Raw genomic sequence first — 21,912 nt, forward strand, 5'->3', positions numbered from 1 at the left:
CTGTTCTGTTTGTTTTATTTTTTAGACTCCATATATAAGTTAAAGCATATAGTATTTGCCTATCTCTGCCTAACTTTTCACTTGGCCTAATACCCTCTAGATCCATCTATATGTTGTTGCAAACAGCAAGATTTCACCCTTTTTTGTTGTTGCATAATAATCTATTACAAATATGCCACCTCCTCTTTATCTATTCATCTATCAATGGACACTTCAGTTGCTTCTATATATTGACAATTGTAAATAATGCTGTGATAAACATAGGGATGCATATATCTTTTTGAGTTAGTGTTTCTTTTTTCTGTGGATAATTACCAAGAGACAGAATTGTTGAGTCATATGGAATATCTCTTTGTAGTTTTTTGAGGAATTCCCGTACTATTTTTCATAGGGGCCACACCAGTGTGCAGTCCCACCAACAGGGCACAAGGAGAGCCTCTTCGAGGACAGCCTTTCCTATCTCTCCCCCAAGACCTTACTGTCAGACATGACTCCACCTTTACAGCCACTTGACTTTTGACCAATAAACTTCACAGATAGTAGAGTCCACCTGAGAGCTGAAACTGACTAGGAAGAATCTAGGAATAGAGGCAAGAAAAGATCTGGGATGACCACGGGGTTCACGATGTTGCACAGACACCCGACAGACGCAGAGCCCAGGGCCGGGAGGCCAACCATTACCCAGGAAAGCCATGACCCCACCCGTGAATCCCCACTCTTGACTCTCCCCATCCCACCAGGAGGAACAGAGTGAGGTTTCACTGCTCGACATCACAGAAGTAAGAGGTCATCCTCAAATTGGAGGTACACAAATACCCTAGTTTGCTTTTTTCTTATTTTAATGCTTTTACATGGAAATTCTTAATGGCATCACATGTCTCCCTGCCTTCTCCACTGGACAGAGAACGTGAGTGGGCATGTGGTTGATGACTGTGAGCTCCCTGCTCTCCAAGTGATTGCACATCCTGTCTCTGACCTGGAGTTGTGACTCTCCGTCCAGCCCCCAGCCCTCACTCCTGCTCTCACTATCCGTTTCTAACAAGCCCACTTTCTTCCAGGCAGGTAACAATCCACTGAGACTCAGTCCGATGAGATCGCACAGGGAGGCGTCCAAGAGCAGTCGCGGCAAGTCGCCCTAAACTTGGCATGCTTCAAGTTGTTGTGGAAATAATTACACACAGAGGGAAGTGTTTCCTACCTATAAGAAAGACAATGCTGTAGACACCATGAAAATGACAGATGGCCAAGCTTCAGTGGACCCTGAGCAAAAGACAGCCCAGCCCCATCATGGGGCAGCTTCACTCAGCTCCTGCTGGCTGATGTTGGAAAGTCAAAATGTAGGGAAAATGATACCAGACCTCTAGTTTTTCCGTAGAAACCAAAATCAGGCACTGCATATGAAATATTCCAATAGTTAGCGTATGTCTTTCCAGCTTTACTGAAATACGATTGTCATATTCTGTATTTGGTAATGTTGTGTCCTATTTGGCCCAGAAGTCGCTGATGTAGGACCTGTTGTTTAGAAGGAGTAAACTGCAGTGTTAGACTTGGTGCCCTGTGACTGCTATTTGGAATTCTGCAGGCATGCAAAAGCATGAACCAAAGGGTTGCAGATAATAAAATAAAATAAAATAAAATAAAATAAAATAATAAAATAAAATATTGAACACAATTCCAGAAGAGCAGAGGACGAGGACCAGGAAGAGAGTCTGGCTGGGTGTGGCTGAGGGCCTGGGCTCCCATATGCACAGGGGGCCGATGGGACCCCGCCCCTGAGCACAGAGAGTGCTCCTGCAGGGCACGTGCTGTTTGCCCCAGCATGCCAGACTTTCTCTCTTTCCAGCAATGCCAAAGTGCCCTACACAGCTGGGGAGTGCCTGTCTGATTTATGGCTCAGCTACCACGACTTCTGGAAACTTTGTTCTCCCTGTGATTTATAAAAGGGATCTGTAACCCAACAATAACTTCTCCTTTCCTACCAGGGTAACAAAGTGCAGGGAAAAGCCTAGCAGCTGGTTCTTTTCCCCAGGGCATCAGGAGTCAGCAGGCATGGGTAAGATGCTAACTTTCTGCATTCCTATTCTCCTCTGTAAAACAGAGAAGTCTCAAATAACCTCTGCTTTCCTGACTTCCAACCTGTGACAGTTTCCTGCATCCTAGTTCCAACATTTAACAGAAAGAGCAAAGCCCTGAAAGGTTCAAGATCCTCTGACTTGGTGAGATTGAGGCCCAGGGTGTGGCTGCCCAGGCCAGAGCCTGTGCACCAGCTTCTCTTTGCAGAGTGCAATATACCTTTGGTACTGTCTAGAGTAACAATTACTAATCCTTTCTTTAAAACGCAGCAGCTGATTATCTGATTAAGGATTTCTCTAGCTAGGCCTGCTGCCTCTGTACCCCAGAAAGTCAGGAGAAAGACAAAAATGAAATGCAAAAGCATGTAATTCCATTTCCTATGGAAATCTCAGATAAGGAGTTTGGTTGGGTAGGAAGTGAATAAAGTTGGTTTAAAAATGGTTAAATAATCTCTAGGTTTCCATTTTCCATGGAAAAACACACTGAAGTTAGAGTCAGAAAACAGGAGCCCTAGACTCAGCCGTGGCCCAACTGTCTGTATGAGAGGGGCTAGTCATCCACCGTTGAGCCTCGATTTCTCCTACGTGAGGGGGCACTTACCACCCCTCGCAGCCCCCACATTCTGTCCCCATGACCCTTGATACTGCCCTTTGCAATGTGCTGGTGCTTGTGGGAAGGGGTGACAGATTCCTCATCTACTTGAGTTGGAAACTAACTGTTGAAAAATATTTTCAGTGTATCATTCTATTCTTACAAGATATATTCAGATTATTTCTATATGTTACATCACATTATTAAATGCAATTATTTAAAGAGATTCTGCTGTAAATCCTTCTGGTAAAATAACTAGCTATGCTGAGTCCATTTTTAATATATTTCATTTCAGTGTTTGAGAGAACAAAAGTGAAGTTGCAGGGACTGTGCCTTCCTCTGAGAATATAGAGGGTCCAGGCCCCACCCCAGTGTCTGGAGCCCCCCTCAGCTGACTGTTGGAGGGAATTGCCTGCTCTTCTGAGAGTTTATTCCCTGCTACAGCTTCATTTGGACCTTATAACCTCATGAAAAGCAAATGGAGTTACCTTTCTTATTTTGCAGATAACAAAACTGAAACTTGAAGAGGTTAAATGAGGTGCAGCTAGTAAATGGTGATTCAGACCAAACTTCTAAGGCAAGCCAGCCAAGAACCTCTGAACTTGGGAAGGGGAGGGTCGTCCCGCCATGTGTCCTGGGTCACGTCCCCCGTGGGAAGCTGCAGTCGCTGTGGGAATGAGTTGGGCATCAATAGAGCATTCTGGCATGATTAGGGACCCCCAGTGAGAACTGAGGACACTCTCTAGTCACAATGGAAGCAACAGTACATCCACGGGAGTAGGGGAGCCGGCCTCTTCTGACTCCAGAGTTTCCTGACCCCTCCCACTGAAAGGAGGAAAGGGAACCTGGAGAACAGAATGCCACTGGGTATTCCCACCTGCAAAGTGAGGGGAAAGGTGCACTGGGGTGTGAAGGTGGCCAGGGAACAGCGCGGGATGCTGAGAATGAGAACCAGGGAGCTAGGGTTTTGAAAGCGACAAAAACAGTGCACAAAATCTCTGAGCCAGGGGTCTGGCTTAAGGGTCCTGTCCAAAGGGCTAACTGTGAGACCCTGCATTTGTTTTAAGGAGGAAGATGCGAGGAAGTACGTGAGGAAGACTCTAGTGGGGTGCCAACCCCTGGGACTGCTAAACTGTGAGGGGAGGAGAACAGGGTGGTAATGAGGGAAGGCTCCGTGGAAAGATGTGGTGCAGCTACGCGCTTTCAGGGCTTCAGAGGGAAAAGGGCAGAGGACACCCACTGGGTTTCTGTCAGAGACACACTGGCATGTGAATAGAAGCCGGCAAACACTTTTAGGAACTACAAGACCGTTCATCTTCTTCTTACTACCAGCTGGACTCTCAGTGCACTCCACTGTATTATATCTGTCCTGAGGGCGAGGGACACACACACGATCTCTGTATGAGGGACACACACACGATCTCTCCCTTGAACACGCCTTCTGAGCCTCAGCTGTCTTACCTGCCAAAGAGGAAAACAATGCCTGACCTTCCTACCTCATTTAGTTGTTGTAAGGTAATAATAATGATAATAACAGCTAATCTTTGTAAAGTGCATACATATTGTTACATAGACTGTACACCTAGTGTTCCCTAGTGTTACACAGTGCTACATTTTACATAAACATTGTACACATACAGGGTCCGGCACAAATAGTGCTCTTTTTTTATTATAAATATTTTATTACAAAATCATAAGCAAGTAATTCTGTAACATAACAGTATCACACACAAGCACACCACATGACATATTAAGTAAAATGTTCAAATTGCTGTCTATCTCGTGCAAGAAATTCACATACCCTACCAGCCACACTCAAGCAGGCCTTACTTCTGCCAGACCCTGCATTAACTCAATCCTCAAAACACCTCTATGAAATTGGAAGTTATTGTCCCCCCACTTGACAGAGAAGGAAACTGAGGCACAGCACAGTGTCAAAACTTTCTCAGTATCACTCAGCAGGGCCAACCTGGGATTTGAACCCAGAAATATCTGGCCCCAGAGCCCATGATCCTAAACCTCTTTGTTATATGACAGGAGGTCTGAAAGCACTGGATGTACTTTAAATGAATGGTGCATTCTCATACTTGTTAAAACTACTCCCACTAGGGAGGAAAGCAGAGTGGGAATTCGCTGGGCAAGGATGGCACCTCCAGCCCTGGAACTGTGACCCCTCACTGTGCCAGGCTTCCCAGAGGGGAGGGAAGGGACAGCAGGTTCTCTGGCCCCTCCCAGGGCAGGACTGGCTTCCTATGTTCTTTCTCAAATCAAAGCGTCTCTGCTGCCAAGAGCGGGTTTGTCTGTCTCCTGGAGACAGCGGTTGTCAAGCCCCAGAGAACAGCAAGCACGTCAAAAATAGCAGCACCAGCAGACTGCGTGGCTGCAATTTCCTTTTGAAATGTCGACTTAGCTCTCACCAAAAGAGCCAGGGTCTGTCTACGATCCCTGAAGCCTGCAGCTGAGGCTGCTTAAGGTTGCAAGACGTTTGCTAGGGGTGGGCGAAGAGTGTCTGCTGAAGAATCCTCACCATAGCAACAATGATGAGATGGGAGCTGTGTTTAAAAACATTTCTTTATCATAAAACCCACCCTGGCTAGGCCCCAAACAGGTTAAGCAATAGCCAAGGTGAGACCAGTCTGAATGATACTGACTACAGTGTGGGCCCCCTTTCCCCTTTTGTTCTGGGACTGAGGAAGTCACTGTCCTGTTTGGATCACATGTTGAAAGCAGTCACTGCTAGGTTTAACCCAAGCCCCCTTAGGCTGCCAAGGGGATGAGGATCAAAAAGGGAAGAAGAGGCCAGGAGAATTCCTTTCTCTGGGAGCGCAGAGCAAATGGACATGAAAAACATGACAATCTCCAACCCCTCAGAGACCTCTCATCCAGACAGAAAAGTGGCTCCTTGCGAGGCACAGCGACACGAAGACCAGGAGCCCGTCTGTGGTTTTTCCCAGTGTCCTGACCCTGGGAAGCTCCATCCCCTGGTTAGCCCCAAGCTCCAGCCCTGATTCTGTCATGAGGCATCTGTGCAACCTGAGGGGCCGGGCATGAAGTGGGATGGAGAGAGGAAATCCTGCAGTTTAAAGAAGGAATTTCTTTTCCTGCTCTAAGTGACCTTGACAAGCTAGAACTAGATCACACTTTGTTTCTTGGGGCAATAACACACAGTCATAGAATTCCATTGTGTAAATGTACCATAGGTTTTTGATCCATTCATTTACTTTGCAACAGCATGGATAAAACTGGAAAGCATTTATGCTGAGTGAAATAAGCCAGGCGGTAAAAGACAAATACCATATGATCTCACCTTTAATAGGAACCTGAACAACAAAACAAACCAGCAAGCAAAATATGACCAAAAACACTGAAATAGAGAATAGGCTGACAGAGACCAGAGGGGAGAGGGGAGGGAATTTCAGGGGAACAGGGGAAGGGTTTACAGGAACAAGTATAAAGGACACATGGACAAAAACTAGGAGGGAGGGGGGAGGGCTGGGTGGGTGGGCTGAGATGGGAGTAAAAGTCAGAAAACTGTACTTGAATAACAATTAAATAAATTAATTTTAAAAAAATAACACACAGTCACAACCAATTTGAGCCAGGACACCAGTGCCAGCCAAACTGTCCCGGGGGACAATATTCTCGGGAATCTAGTTAGCATTTACATACAGATGCCAGGCAACAGAAATACTGCCAAAGCAAGAGTTCAGCCAGTGGAGAGAGGAGAGATAAGCAGTAGGACTGGAAGGTGTCATGTGAGGAAAAGCACCAAGGGGAGGGAAGGAGGGGGTCAGGGAGTGAAAGGCAAGTAAGAGCAAGAGAAGAGCTCTTCTGTTTTGCCCGGAGTACCTGACTACTGGGCCCCCTTCGCAGGCAGGGAAGTGCGAATGGCTGCTGCCCGGGAAGGGAGGAGGATGGGAGGGTGGAGCCCTGACTCCCACACAACTGCTTCAGGAAGTCTGTGTTCACAGGTGCTGAGATTAGGTAGAGTACTTTGGTTTGCTTGGGGGAGGGGGGTTGTTTTTGTTTTTGTTTTGCCAGCAAAGTGTTAAGTACCTTGGACAAGTTCACTGCCTTAGTCCTATGTAATGAATAATTTTCACTATACTTATTGTAGTTTAATAATGCTAACTATGCTCTACATTTACTGAAAACAGTTTGACCTGTTTTTAGAGTGAAACAAATAAACAAATATACAAATCCCACCATGGTCTGACTGTCCAAAAAAAAACAGTTCTTGGTGCAGTACATGAGGAGCAAAGAGCAATGGTGTGAAAGGCCCTAAGGTGTCCCCATTTGGCAGAAGAAAAAAACATTGTCCCATCCTGGATACTAATTTGGTCCACCTTAAAGATGCTAAACTTCTCGATTTTTTAATAGAAAACCATTCCCCCAGCCAAGATGTGACTCTCCCAGATTATTGTCACTTTTTTTCACGGTCGATGTTTTTGGTTAAGTTACAGAGCAGTGCAACCCTCACCACCATCCTGTTTTAGAAAAGTCCCACTACCCTCCCCCATCTCTGTGCTGGTGCAGGTGGGACTCACCCTGTGCTCTGCGACCTCCAGCAAGAATACACTAGCTCTCTTACAGGCCGGTCAGTAGATCTTATCCATCTTTTCAAGGGGTGTCCCCTGCACCTCGAATCCCTGGGATTTATGGCCTAGCTTTTGTTCTGCCTTCAGTGCACAAGAGAGACAGCTGGATGCTCTGAGAACCTTCCAGTGAACTAAGGGCAGTTAGAAGGTCAGCCCCGAGTTAAGGCTTTTTCTGGGCTAATTCCAATCTTATACCTTCCTAAGTCACCTTTTCTTTGTGCATTTTATTAACTCTACTGTTTCTATGTCTTGAACACCCCTATAAGGATTTTAAGGTTGAGAGATCCTAAGATGAATGTATTTCAGTGCTATATGGCAGAGTATTTATCTGATTTTTACCAGGTTTTTTTTTCTCTCTCTCTCTCTCTCATCCTTGCAGGTTCAAAACATTTCTGGAAGATACTTTTCTAAACCCCCAGCAATCTCATCTTGTTTCGTAAGTTCAGGACTTCCCTCCACAGAGGCGAGCACAGCAGAAACAGATGGTCTACTGAGATGCCAGGGGAAAGGGAATCCCAGAGAACAACTTTCTTAGCAAACACAGCTAACCCTAGAGTCCCAGAAGTGACCTCCACAGAAACCTACAGGTGCTCCCAGCCACTAAAATGGTGACAAGCAGGAGAGAGAAAGAAAGATATGCACAGAGGGAAGAAGAGGTTAAAACAACAGAAGGGAAATGTGAGAAGAAAAAATGCAACGCAAGGGAAGATGAAAAAAAAGGGGGAAATGCAAAGAAGAGACCATTAGAAAGGGTGGGGCAAATCAGCAGTAGGAGAAGAGAAATAGAGAAGGAAACTGAAGTACATGGAGTCAAAGAACATACACAGAAAGAGAGCAAGGCAGCTGCTAAGTAAAGGAACCCTAAATCCAGATTTTCCCCCAACCCTCTCCCTAGCCCTCCCCACCCTGAGTTCTAATTTGGCCCAAAGGACTGAGCCCATACAAAATTCCCCAGCAGTAGAACCTACCTCAGGTGTACTAAGGGCCAGCTGTCCCTTTCTCTCATCTTGGGGATGATCAGGCAGGAGACTGTTGCGTGTCTTTGTTGAGCCTAAGAAATCCAGGAAGACCTTTGGGAGCTCCCGCTGGCTGGAGTCAGGTGTAAGGAGGGCTGAAACCGGCCTTTGCTGGCAGCTGTGAAATCGCCACCCCAGCTGTCACAGCAGCGCAGGGTGAATATTCTCTTGGTGCTCAGGGCACAAAATCCACATAAACAGGCTCAGAGCCAGAGAGGGATCACTTGGCAAAATCCTCCACAGAAATTAGGTCAGGTCACAGCCTTTCTGTTTTCTTCCACATCTTAAGAAGAACCACCTATGAAATTCCCCCCAGGAGCTAGACTGTTCCATGGAGGGCAGGGGCTGGGGGGAGATTCATTTCTCTCCATCTCTCTTAGAGCTGGGAGGAGCTTTTCTCTGAGGAGATGACAACTCCATGACACTATTATGAATTAAAACCTTATGACTCTTGGCAGGATCAAGTCCCCTCCAATGTTCCCCTTGTCACTTTGAAAAAGATAATATTGGCATGGGTTTAACTGGCAGTTGCTTAGCATTCAAGTTTCTGAAGAATCAGGTGAGATGAGGCAGCTTCAGTGACTAGGTAGGAAACCAGGAAGAAAGGTCTGGGTGCAAGTTTTAGGGACCTGCTTTTCCAAAGGTCATGCATTCCTGTCCTGGCACTACCAGACCCTAACCCAATATGGAGAGATGTCCCATTTCAGAAGCTGGAGATATGTAGTCTCCTATTCTCCCTTGCTGCCCAAATCAGAAGATAGAGAGAACAGACTGGAAGGTTGCTACGGCAACTAGAGTCCCCGGAGAGCCCAGCGCTCCACAAAACCTTTACTTTCGGGCATGCTCTGACTTTAAAAGGAAATGTTTTTTTATTGGTAATGGTGATGAAGATGATCACATACACATATATAGAGATACATGCCTACTTGTTCCAACATTTACCCTCGGCTGGGCACTTTTCCTTTCCCCAAATGCCCAGAAGTAACTGAACAGATTTGAGAAAGCAGCACTTTATGGCCCCAGAGCAGGTTTCTGAATCATGAACTCCTCTCTCTCCTGCTGTGTTTCAGGTGGAAGCTACTAAGCTCCCAATCAAGGTAGCCTCTGGTCCTGGAAGGGTCCTGCTGAACCCGCCTAAAGAGCAACCTCCTTTCTGAAGGGTAAGAAGAAAGACAGGCCAGTTCAAGAGACTAAGAAGGGATTTAAGGAGCTAAAGGCCCAGAGTGGCCTGTTCTTGGGCTTTGGATCCAAGGCAGGAACACTAGAGAGGGGAGAGGCTTCGCCTCCGGGAGATGGGAGCCAGGGGTAATGAACTGAAAAGCAAGCCCATTACCCAAATTCACACATTTGCATAGCATCATCCCCAGCTTCCTAGATGAGTTCATTGAACATTCCCCGTGAGGTAGGGAGGGGAAGACATTGATGTTCCCATGTTATGGGTGGGGAAACTGAGGCACAAAGAGGGTGGCGCCAAAATTACCCTGTAATGCTGTGGCAAAATCCAGATTGAGATCTGGCACTCACAGGAGCCATGGTGTCTCTCAAGAAAACCCTCAAAAGGCTGTCCCTCATAAGTTGCTCTTTGAGAAAATTTTCTTTAAAAAAATTCTCATCCAAGAGTCTTAAAGCATATATATAAAATTAAAAACATGTTAACAGTCCTTTTGGTTTCTGAACTGTACCCAAAAGAGCTCAGAACAGTACATCACAGTTTATCAAGGCAACAAACAAATGACAATGTTACCCGGGGAGAAATGAGGGGAGGTGGGCAGTGTGATGGAAGGCAGGAGTTTCACGATGGGAGGAGATGGTTTAGTCCAGTGGTGACTCCCCACCTTTCCTTACCAGTTAGAGCAAGTCGGCTGCAGCTCCAAGGGGCAGGGCAGGCAAATGTCTGCTTGACTCAGTGAAAAATCTCTAGCAGTTTCAAATTCAGAAGGAGAAGGGTGGAGAGCTAGAGGGGTTGGGGGAAAGTGAGGGCGAGAAATCTACCATCTGCAAGAAGATTCCTCTGCCTGTCTGAGATGACAATATCTGTTTAAGTGACACCTCTCTTCAGAGTATGTGGACATGCCAGTCCCTGACTCTAATTTGGCCATTTCTCCTGTCTGTGTGGTTCCCTTTCACTAGTTCCCCTGCACAGGAAGGCACTTGCACACAGAGTATTTGGCTCTGAGAAAGGACCTTCCTGGAAGCTAGAGAGAGTCAGGGGATCGTGGCAGGAGTAGAGAGGGGACCGGACAGGGATAAATGCAAACCAAATACTGATGTCTACTGTGTCGGAGTTCACCTGGAAGAATCCATTGGCCCCTTTGGTCCAGGACTCACATTAATATCCTCCAGATGGCCAAGTTTAATTGTAGCTTCTCTAATTCCACCCAAGATTAGAGATGAATAACATATTTTGAGGCTGTGCATCTAAAGGCTCTCCCAAGGGCCCTCTGCAGGATGCTAGCAGGTATCAACAGCGCCCTGGAATGAAACCACAGGATGAGTATTGTTTCTGTCCTCCAGCTTCTGCCAGCTACCACCTGGCCAGAAGCTGAGACAAGTATATGACCCAGAACAAAGGGAACTAAGGACAGAAACAGGACCCAGGTATAACCTGGTTTCCATCCAATTGACATTGTCTTACCTACAGCTAAGAAGTCTCAAACATGAAAATGCAGAGTCTTGGAGGGATATCAGACAGAAATCTCACCCACATAACAGAAGATAGGCATGAATGGGTGGCACCATTGGCATTTCAAAAATATCACTTAAATGGATAAAACTTGAATGCTGCAGGGACCAAGCAACAAGGTTGACAGTCCAGGTGTTTGGTCCTGGATGCCATGCACTGGGGATTGGGGAAACAGTCAGGAAGTCACCTGAAGCTCAGGTGAGAGTTGTGGAGAATGAGAAGGAACCCTCAGAAATTATTTGCTTAGGGTCACCCTTCTCGTGCAGGCCCTTCCTGCACTGGTCAAACCTCAGTGAGCATCCTCTTCTCTGTATACATCCGATGTGGAGTGGGAAGGTAGCTGGGTCTCCGTTCCCGGGGGGCCTCAGAGAACTCAGTCTTGCCAAGTCCATTGTCGGCTGCCTTCAAGTCCGGTGTAGGTTGCCCACAAGTGACATGGGTGTACTGGCCTTGCTCCTCCTGCTCTGTCTCCCGGTGGTAGAAGTAGTTGAAGTTGGAGACAATGACGGGCACTGGTAGGGCAATTGTGAGGACCCCAGCAATGGCACATAGCGAGCCCACAATCTTGCCACCAACTGTCATGGGGTACATGTCCCCATAACCTACTGTGGTCATTGTAACCACTGCCCACCAGAAGGCATCCGGGATGCTGGGAAAGAGTGAATCATCATCATCAGCCTCTGCAAAGTAGACGGCACTGGAGAAGAGGATGACTCCAATGAAGAGAAAGAAGATGAGCAGGCCCAGCTCCCGCATGGAGGCCTGCAAGGTCTTGCCCAGGATCTGCAGCCCCTTCGAGTGGCGGGAGAGCTTGAAGATGCGGAACACCCGGACCAGGCGGATCACTCGGAGGATGGCCAGGGACATGGCCTGCTGGCCATTCTGGCCTCCCCCTCCACTGGCTGACTGCTGTTCCTGCTGCTGCACCAGCTCAGTGCCCAGGGTGATAAAGTAGGGGAAGATGGCTACCAAGTCGATGATGTTCATGATATTGCGGAAGAAGGCTGGCTTGCTGGGGCAGGCAGAGAAACGCACCAGGAGCTCAAAAGTGAACCAAACAATGCACAGAGTCTCCACCAGAAAGAAGGGGTCGGTAAAGAAGGAGCCCCCAAGAGTACTTAGTGAGGATGAGCCCCCTGCCCCCATTCCCCCAGGAGTGATGCCAGGATGAAATGCATAGGTGTCATCTTCATCCTCCTCTTCCTCCTGACTCCCCCTGGAAGCTGGGGAGACTCTGCTCACACCACCACCATCGCTTCCACCTCGAACATCTGCACGAAACTGGGGCAAAGTCTCCAGGCAAAAGATGACGATGGAGATAAGAATGACCAACACAGAGACGATGGCAATGCCCCTGGCGGGCCCAGAGCTCTCCGGGTACTCGAAGAGAAGCCACACCTGGCGCTGGAAGGGCTGGGAGGGCAGAGGCTTCTCGTCCTCACCACCTTCGGGCAGGCAGCCCTCGTCCTCCCGGAAGGCTGCCAGGGCCTCGTCCCCCAGTTGGTAGAAACGGATCTCCTCCAAGAAGATGTCCAGGGGCACGTTGACCGGCCTCCGCAGCCGGCCCCCCGACTGGTAGTAGTAGAGGATGGCGTCGAAGCTGGGCCGGTTGCGATCGAAGAAGTACTCGTTCCTCAGGGGGTCAAAGAAGCGGACCCGGCGGCCTGGGTCTCCCAGCAGAGTGTCGGGAAAGAGCGACAGGGTGCGCAATTGTGTCTCAAAGCGCAGCCCGGAGATGTTGATCACCAACCGCTCGCTACTACAGCAGCCCCCGCCCGCGCCGTCCTCCGGGAAGTCTCCCGCATCCTGTTGCTCCCCCTCCGGCCCACGGATCTCCCCCGGTGCTGCCAGCGTAAGGGATTTTTCCGATCTCATGTCCTCCCCTCTGTGCTCTGCCTGCCACTGGAACAGCGCCCCGGACACAACCTCTGGAGCGCGGCAGCGCTCCCCAGCGCCCGGCTGCGCCCTCTTTCTAGGGTGGGGCTCGCGCTCCTCCGAGCTAGCTGTCTGACCTGAGGCTGGGTCCGTGAGACATGAAGCCCTGGTCCCTGCAAGGCTAGGTCAAGGGAGGTGTTCTGGGTGCGGAGGATTTGGCTCTGCGCCTCCAGTTGTCCGCGCCTGGGTGCTAGAGCTTGCTGGGATACCTGGAACAGCAAACTGGCGCGTGTGATACTGGATGTCCGAAAAGACGCTTGGCTTCGCCCACTCCGTGCCCGAGACTGGGCTCCTGGACGCAGGGGTCCGCAGTGGGAGCAATCCCCAGCTTTCACGCGCTTCTCTGACAGCTCAAGCCACCAGACTGCCACGGGTACCGAAGCGCCAGATGCGCCTCCCTTAGGCTCCACTAAGACTCCTAGCGGAGCTCGGCCTCCGCCCTACATCCACCGCAGGCTCCGTCTAGCCAAGGTCGCTGTTCCCGCCACAGCCAGTACCTCCTCTCTACGGGCCTAGCCGCCGGCCTAGGAAAGGGCCCTGGGGCTGCCCCGGCGCCGGGGCGCGGGGACCCACCTCCCCACAGCTCAAGCCTTTGCTGCAGCCACCGCAACTGCAGCTGCTCGGCTCTCCGCTCTGTCCTTCCTTCCCAACACTCACTCCCCAAGTGACGTGGCAGGCCCCGCCTGCTGCCCCCTCCCACCCCACTCCCACATCACACCCCTAGCCTGGCCAGGGGCTGCTGCGAGCCGCGGCACTGTGGGAATAGACCACACTTGGCTCACCAGTAATCTTTCCCGCGCTCTCCCGGCACGCCTCTCTCTTCGCAGGATCACATTCACAGCCCCCCCCTAAACAAGCACCAATATGCTCATACCACACCCCCTCCACCCCCGCAATCAGCTTTTCTCAATGTCAATTTACAGCACTGACCTGCGCAGTGCATTTCATCAATAAGAAAACACATCCCGCCCCATCACACACACGGAGCACTGTGCCTCCCCACTCATCCAGAAATCTGATGAAAAAATCAAATCGTATTTTGCCCTTCTGTGTTTACAAAGATCTATTTGCTAGTTCTCCAATCGCTACTGAAAGCATTTTTGCTCCCCAGGAAGCATTTTTTGAGATTTCTTGAGAGCTTCCAATTTAAATTGTACTCCGGTGTAAGTCCCCAGGGAACCCCATGTATACCTCTCTTTGCAAGCCTGGGAGGGCGAGGCTGCAAGTTTTCTAGGACTACAAAGTGAGAGTAAAGAAAGGGGTAAGAAGTCACCCATGGCCTTTCCCATCAGAAGTTTTCCACGGGAGCCCAGAGTCCTGGGAACTTGGGTAGCAGGCCCAACGAAGAATAAACCAGAAGACGGTGGCGTCTCAGAAGGAAGTGCAGCCTAGAATTCATTTGCTCCCGGTCTCCCTGGGAAGGCATTTGGAATGTCTGCTTATGGTGCAGACAAGAAAAGGGATGAGAGGAAAGGCTATGTAAGAGTGTTGATAAAAAATAGTAGCTATGTCTACTGAGCACCTAGTAGTGCCGGCCACAGGCTAGGGGTTTTACCTGTGCTCTCTCCCTCACTCCTCACAACCCTGTGAGAAAGATGGCCTCTGCTCTAGGTAATGTTACAGGGAAGACCCACCTGGCCATATCTGTGTAGGGACCAGATTTGTTCTTGATCATTTCCCCAACTCTCCAGGAGGGAGGCGGTGAGAATGATTTTCCATCCACTTCTGCCAAAGACCATACAGCCTTTTGCCACTAGATTAGACAGGTTGGTGTCTGGTGAGGAAGGGCTGGTTTGATCTTTTCAGACTGCCACTCCCAGGTAAGCTTAACATTTGCTTCTCTGTGCCTCAGTGTTCTTTTTGGGTGTCTATGGCCAAATTAATGGCCTGACAACTACAAGGTGTTTTTGTGTTGCTTCTTCTGCATAGTAATCATTTGCCAGTGTTCATTGATAATAACGATGGAAATGATAGGTAAAGGTACCACAACATGCATGTAAGAATTATTTGCACTGCATAACTGTTTTAAAACCAGTGGCTCGCTCCCAGAGGAGTGGGGGAACAGGGAACAAAGTCTGCTTTGGGAGGTATAGAGAAGAGGTCAGGTGGTGGGTGGGGAGGAGAGAGACTAGCATATCACTGAGTCTTCATTCTCTAGTCCCGTCCCACACTGGGCTTGCCAGGCAATAGTTTCTGCCTCCCTTCTATGCTTGTACTGTTGGTTTCCACTCGCTCCTCTCACCTTGCATGTTTCAGCGAAAGGCGAGAAAGAGCAAGTGTTCCAAGTCACCCAGTTACTGGTTTTCCTATTTACAGGCTATGTAATTAAGCAATTTAGATTTCACCCAAGTAAGTTGTTCCATTCAAAAATTATTTTTAAAGGAGAGAAAAGGAAACCAACAACAAATACAATGTAGAAGATACTGTTTTACTCTTGCCCAATTATCTGTAATTGTTTTCTGGGTTGTAACTTGATTACTTGTGATTCTTTTTGTCTTTGTTTTCAAAATTTGTAATGAAATATTCACTTGCATGTTTGTTTTTGTTATTGTCATTTTTATTCACTAGTTTATCGACTAGGCCGACAACTCTTCAAGACAACCCTTGGAGGCACATGGGCCAAAACCTGCATTCTGCCAGCAGGGCACAGTCTAGTGTGATGGCTGGACCCACCCTTCCAGTACCCCATGGGTTAAGCCTGCCAAGTCACAGGCAGAGCTGGTGTTCTGTGTTTGCCTTTACATGAGGCGTAAGGCTGTGCCCTGGGAGACACAGGGAGGTTCCCCTGGAGGGCAAAGCCATTAGCAAAGTCGTGAACCAGAATTCTGTTTTTAGTTCTTTTGTGAAAGAGAATCATTTCTTAGCTTTAGAAAAGCCCCGTGCCAAAATCATTCCTCTCCAGCAAAGAGCATGGGTGGAAATCACACCTTCAGAAGCGCCAGTTCCCAGGTGAAGGAACACAAGCGGCACGACCCCATTCCAGACAGTGGCCTTTCCCCGGAATTCACTGAGCACTGATTTCATGACAGCACAGATTTTCCTTGTTGTATCTGAGTTCAGATGTTTGCAATGATGGTACAGATCTCTCCTTCATTTACCAAGTATTAATTGAGGAGCTACTGATGCCCATCACAGTGCCAGGTGCTGGAGATTTAGCAGTAATCTAAACAAAATATCTGTGCTAATGAGTTTACCTTTTCTTGCAATTAATACATTCTGGATGGAAACATTTAACACAGTAAACAATAAAAAAAATCCACATATTGTAGTAAATGCTCTGAGGAAAGTAAATGAGGTGTTATGTCACAAGTGAACCTGGGAATCCAACTTTGAAGAGGGTGGTTGGGAGAGTTCCTCTGTAGAGATAATCTTCCAACTAAAAATTCAAAAAATGAGAGTGAACCGGCCATGCTACCAGCAGGGAAACAGCACTCTGGGCAGACAAGTGCAAAAAGCCTGGAGCTGGGAAGCTCATGGGTGTCCAAGGATGATAAAGCAGGCAATGTACTGGGGAGAGAATGGGCAACGGGTGGGACACACAGGATGAGGCTAAAGAGGAAGCAAAGGGCACGTGCTTGCTCAGGTTTTAACTTAAGGGTGACGCATGTAAAACCAATGATGGCTCTCAAGCAGAGGAGAGACTCAGCATGATTTACATAGATGCTGTCAGGAGAATAAATTACAGAGGGGCAAAAGAAATCAATAAGACCAGGATATTGTAGTGGTCTGGGGAAAAGGTGACAGTGTCTTAAGGTAGGGTGAATATAGATAGAGTGGGGAGGAGGCAGGGGTGAGGGTGGGAAGGGCTTAAAAGACAGAATCATCAGGAACTGGTGATGAATAGGACATGAGAAATAAATAATGAATGCCATGTTTTTGGTCTGAGCAAGTAGGTAGGTTGGTGGTGCCATTTATTGAGAAAAGAGAGATGAGGGGTTAAGCATGACTTTGTTTTTAGACATATCAAAAGGCAAATTAGACATGCAAATGAAGACATCAAGGAGGCTATTGCTTATCTAAGTCTGAAATATGGTAGAGAAATTTATGACTTAGGAATTTAAAATATTTAAACCCATGGCACTAAAGTCTTTGAAGACACAGAATATATACAAAGAAAAGAAACATAACCAAGACCAAATCCTTCACATATTCAGCAGCTTGCAGTTCAAGTTTAGGAGAAAGAGGAGCCAGCAAAGAAGACCAAGGGATTCTCATGAGGTAAGAGGAAAACCAAGAGAAGGGGTTGTTGGAAACCAACAAGTGGGACTAGACCCCAAGGCTCCCATCCTCTCAAGTTTATACTGACCTTCTAGCTGAACACAAACTACATCAGATCAGAAATACGTGGTGGGAAGAACAAGGTGCCATTAGGGAAAATCATCCATAGGCAATGTATGTAGCAACCAAGATGAACTCATATCATGTGGCACACAATTTAATAATTATTTATGCTCTCATCTCTGTCCTGGATCTGAAAATGTGCTTGAGTTATATAAATGATCATTTTATAAAGCTTCTATTCCATCATTCTATTCCATTTTCCAGGCTTCTCTTAGTACATTTTTTACCTTTCCCTGTGTGGTGTGTGTGTACACATGCACTCACTTGTCATTACCCCAGCAGTAAAATCCTTTTAGTATTCCTCTGAAGAGAGAGGATGGTGCTCAGAAGCTTAGTCTTGTTTCTTTGAATGATCTCTGGGAATGGTTCTTTTCACTGTCCTATCACCCACAGACATGTGTGGAAGGAAAGAGTAGTAAGTAGCCAACTCCCTCAGTTCCCACTGAGTAAATACCTGTGCACGAGTATACACACACCCTCCCTAAGAAGAATCACCCCTCTCTTTAGCTTTCCGCTGTAGAGAGCAAACCACACAGTGACTACTGTGGGCAGGGGTGATGAGTCAGACACTGTGTCCTTCATCTTACTGTCTCACCTCTGAGGAAGGCTTAACTGCCCCAGACCTTCTGTTCTTCAGGATGACCAATGTGGAAGTTCCTCTGACCAGAAGACAATCTCCCTCATGACTCAGCCCCCTTCTTCCTGGGTCATTTTTACTCGTTCTCTCAATCTTTCCTTATTTTCTTTGCTGGGGAGATGAGGGAAGGAAGCTTTGAACCCCAGGGTAAATGGGCAAAATAATGAATAATTCTATATTCTGCACACAATTTTTACTATTCTTCTCTTGTTCCCCTCCTTCTATACAGACACCCCCCCAAATTTAGTCATCAAAGAATTACATTAAAAAGAAATCAATTACATCAAAGAATTACAAAAAAGAAATTAATTTCCTGTGAATAGCACACACTGGTTCTACACACTAATTGACATCCACTACCCACACTTGATAGGATAACTCTAACACCGAAAGTCCCTTCTACTAGTTTAGTCTTAGAAGCATGGCTTGGAAGTACCATGACTATTTCCCTCCTTCTGGAACCAAAGTGGACAAAGGGAAGGACAAACGCAAATGCACATTCTGTTAACAAGCATCATTTATAATTAGCTGCTTAGCCAAAGTTTTGATGATGAGGAAAAGAATAATGATGATATGGCTCGTGATGATGATGCTACAAAGTGCTGATGGTGATGACGAATTCACAAGAAAAAATCCTAACACCTCTTGTTTGAGTGAAGCTGTATATTGAAAGAAGGAATGCATTAGACAGCCATGCCATGAGAAACAACCTCCCTAGGAAGCAAATAACCATGCTGAGAAACAAATCCATAAAGGACCCCTTATCTTTCAGGGAGGATTCCAAAAGAGCTTCTTTGCATCACAGTTTTGTGCTTCTTCATCCCATTCCCCTACAGTGGTAGTCGGTAGTGCTGTTTTGCTGAACACCTCCAGCTCCCTAGGTTTCCAGGCCATGGGAATTCTACTTTCTAGCTCACTTATGGTTGGACCAGGCAAATAGTTCTGACCAATACATTATAAGCAGAAGTCATATGTGTCACTTTCAAACCAAAACACTTAAGTGCCAATGCAGAGGCCTCCAGAGTTTTCTTTGCCCCAGCCACAAGGCCAGTATGGCTGAAGAGCAGGTGTTCCTTAGAGTGAGTGGGTTCCAGAGTGAGCTGACATGGAGATGGACTCCCAGCCAAAGCAGAAGGAATGGTCTCGAGGGAAAAACAATCCTTTGTTGTTCTAAGGACTCTTTTAATCCTTAGATTAAACAACAAAAGGGATTGTTCTAATCCTCTGATACTTGGGAATTGATTTGTTACCCAAACATAATCCAGTCTATCTAAACTGACTCAGTAGTGGAACCCAGAAAGGAGGAACAGCTATAACCAAAACATAAACTTGGTTAGTGACCAAATAATGAGTGGTGAAGAAACTTCACTGGAGGCTGTCAAGGGCAATTCATGTCATAAGTGGCAAAATATTTGAAAAAATGGTAACTGTGATAACTTAGAAGGCAGATAATGCTTCTAAAATTTACATATCTTGAAAGAGGCTCAAAAATAGATGATTAGTATCATATGGTAGTTACTATTGGCTGCCTCTGACAATGTAATACAAGATATTGATGAGCTCAGAAAAGTATTGACCAGTAGGCAAGCAGAGATAAAATGGACAACAGAGATCCCAGAAATATGGGGATTTCAGGGTTGACAGAGGCAACTGCTTCTCATTTCCAATAAGAAATAAGCACAACTTTAAAAACAACTCTGTGCAAGAAGGGCTTGATTCACAGAACAAATCAGCATGAGGCAGTCACACCCACTGCTAACACCTTGGAATGGAATAGGGTGTTTTAGAGCAAAGCCTAATTAAAGTTTTTAAATTATAGTTTCCTAAAAAATCATTTGATTGGACAAAGTGGCTTAGGAGAAAAAAACTAGAGGTTTACTATATAGAAAAGTGATACACTCAAATTATCCACCATTAAGTTCATCTCAAGAAGAAGAATAGGTATGTTTATTGGCTATTGGCACATACAGCTGCCTGGATAGATAGAAAAAAGCCTAGGAATACTTAAGTCACATTGCCAAAGGAACCATGACCTGAACTAAACTATGCATGACTGTTCAAGACTTGAAATAATCTTTAGGGCCCTATATTTTTCTGGTCAAGAAGAAAAGTGACAAAGTTGCTCAATTTTCAAGGAGGGTGTCACTTCCAATGCCAGTCTCAGACATGACCAAGGAAGAAAATGGAGGAAAGGAATGCTCCAGAGGGAGAAGCCAAGGGGCAGAGATCAGTGGGCTGAGAGCCTCTCCCAGGCAGCCAAATGAGGGCCTAACTCTATTTAGCAGGGTTTCAGAATCACTGTGGATCAGTGATGCCTGTGCTTCTCCCATCTTTCCCATTTCTGAATGGGAATACTGATTAAAGCTTTCCTGTTCTAAATCAACCATTGTTGGTTATATTGGGAGAGAGGGAAAGATACCTTGTGTTTTTGGTTGCTTCCATTTCTGAATTAGGAAGAGTCACATCCATAACTGATGTACAGACCAGAACATGTCACTCCCTAATGTAGACTACTTCACACCACTGAAGCTCCTAGAATTTTAGCTCAGTCCCAGGACTGGATAGGACTTCTGGGTTGTCTCCCTTAGGGAGTTAGCACAGCTTGCCTGTGGGAGCCAAATGTTTTGTGATCAGAAGGGTAGTTGATCGCTGTTGCCATTTACCAAATATTTCCAACTCTCCACCTTCTGGGCATGTGATAAGATTGGATCCTTCCTGGTTCTCGTGTGGTTGAGGAAGATTATGTGACTAGTTCTAGCAAGTGAGTTGTGACATGTGCTCTATCTGGCCTGCAGCACTCAATCACCAGAGCTCTTTTCTTCTCACACTGATCCCACACTTGAGAAGCTACCTGCTCTACTTTGTATGACCCAGCTCGAAAGACATACAGCAGAGCCCCAAGAACATCGGTCAGAGGTATGTACTGTAAGATCTCACTTAACATTATCAATAGTTAAGACTTTAAATGAAATGATGTATAACAGAGCCAACTTTACCACAGCCTGATTGACATGAGTTAAATTCTTATGGCATCTCATCAATTTATAATGAAATGATGTTAGTCAAGGACCTGTTGTAGTCTGATTATTATTTTTTTAATTAATTAATTTATTTATTTATTATAAATATATTTTATTGATTATACCATTACAGTTGTTCTATTCCCCCCCTTCAATCCCCTCCACCCACACCTTCCCTCCCCCACCATTCTCCCCCCCTTAGTTTATAACCACATGTCTCAAGTTCTTTGGATTCTATAATTCCCCCACTATTCTCGCCCTCCCCCCATCTATTTTCTACCTACCATCTATGCTATTTTCTGTGCCTTCTCCCCCCTTCTCCTCCTCCCACCCCCCCTATTTCTAACCCTCCATGTGTTCTTCATTTCTATGGTTCCACTCCTGATCTAGCTGTCCTCTTAGTTTGCTTTTGCTTTAGGTGTGGTTGTTAATAACTGTGTGTTTGCTGTCCTTTCACTGTTAATATTTTTTATCTTCTTTTTCTTATATAAGTCCCTTTAGCATTTCATATAATAAGGGCTTGGTGATGATGAACTCCTTGAACTTGACCTTATCTGAGAAGCACTTTATCTGTCCTTCCATTCTAAATGAAAGTTTTGCTGGATAAAGCAATCTTGTCTGTAGGTCTTTGGATTTCATGACTTGGTATACTTCTTTCCAGCCCCTTCTTGCCTGTAAGGTCTCTTTTGAGAAATCCGCTGACAGTCTGATGGGTACTCCTTTGTAGGTGACTGTCCCCTTATCCCTTGCTGCTTCTAGGATTCTCTCCTTCATTTTGGTCTTGGCTAATGTAATTATGATGTGCCTTGGTGTGTTCCTTCTTGGGTCCAACTTCTTTGGCACTCTCTGAGCTTCCTGGATTTCCTGGAAGTCTATTTCCTTTGCCAGACTGGGGAAGTTCTCCTTTATTATTTGTTCAAATAAGTTTTCCACTCGTGGCTGTTTCTTTCCCCCTTCTGGTACCCCTATAATCCGGATGTTGGAACGTTTAAAGATGTCCTGGAGGTTCCTAAGCCTC

At 46.6% G+C, this 21,912-nt stretch overlaps 1 protein-coding gene across 2 annotated transcripts in view; it reads right to left on the reverse strand.

The window, feature by feature from the left end:
- The window catches only part of KCNA6 (potassium voltage-gated channel subfamily A member 6), a 37,334-nt gene extending 23,809 nt beyond the window's left edge, over positions 1 to 13,525 (reverse strand). The window contains exons 1-2 of one of the 2 annotated variants that reach the window (XM_037064693.1): positions 8,231 to 13,525; positions 75 to 80 (exon numbers count right to left, since the gene is read on the reverse strand). In XM_037064693.1, the coding sequence (XP_036920588.1) occupies positions 11,244 to 12,836 (1,593 nt within the window). In that variant the 5' untranslated portion in view covers positions 12,837 to 13,525 and the 3' untranslated portion in view covers positions 75 to 80; positions 8,231 to 11,243. The remainder of the gene's footprint in view (positions 1 to 74; positions 81 to 8,230) is intronic. The other variant, XM_037064692.1, reaches the window with a different exon arrangement.
- Positions 13,526 to 21,912: the final 8,387 nt, after the last annotated feature.

The sequence above is a fragment of the Sturnira hondurensis genome, unplaced genomic scaffold (genome assembly GCF_014824575.4).
Source record: "Sturnira hondurensis isolate 20B ecotype Veracruz unplaced genomic scaffold, ASM1482457v3 Scaffold0015509, whole genome shotgun sequence".
NCBI lineage: Eukaryota > Metazoa > Chordata > Mammalia > Chiroptera > Phyllostomidae > Sturnira > Sturnira hondurensis.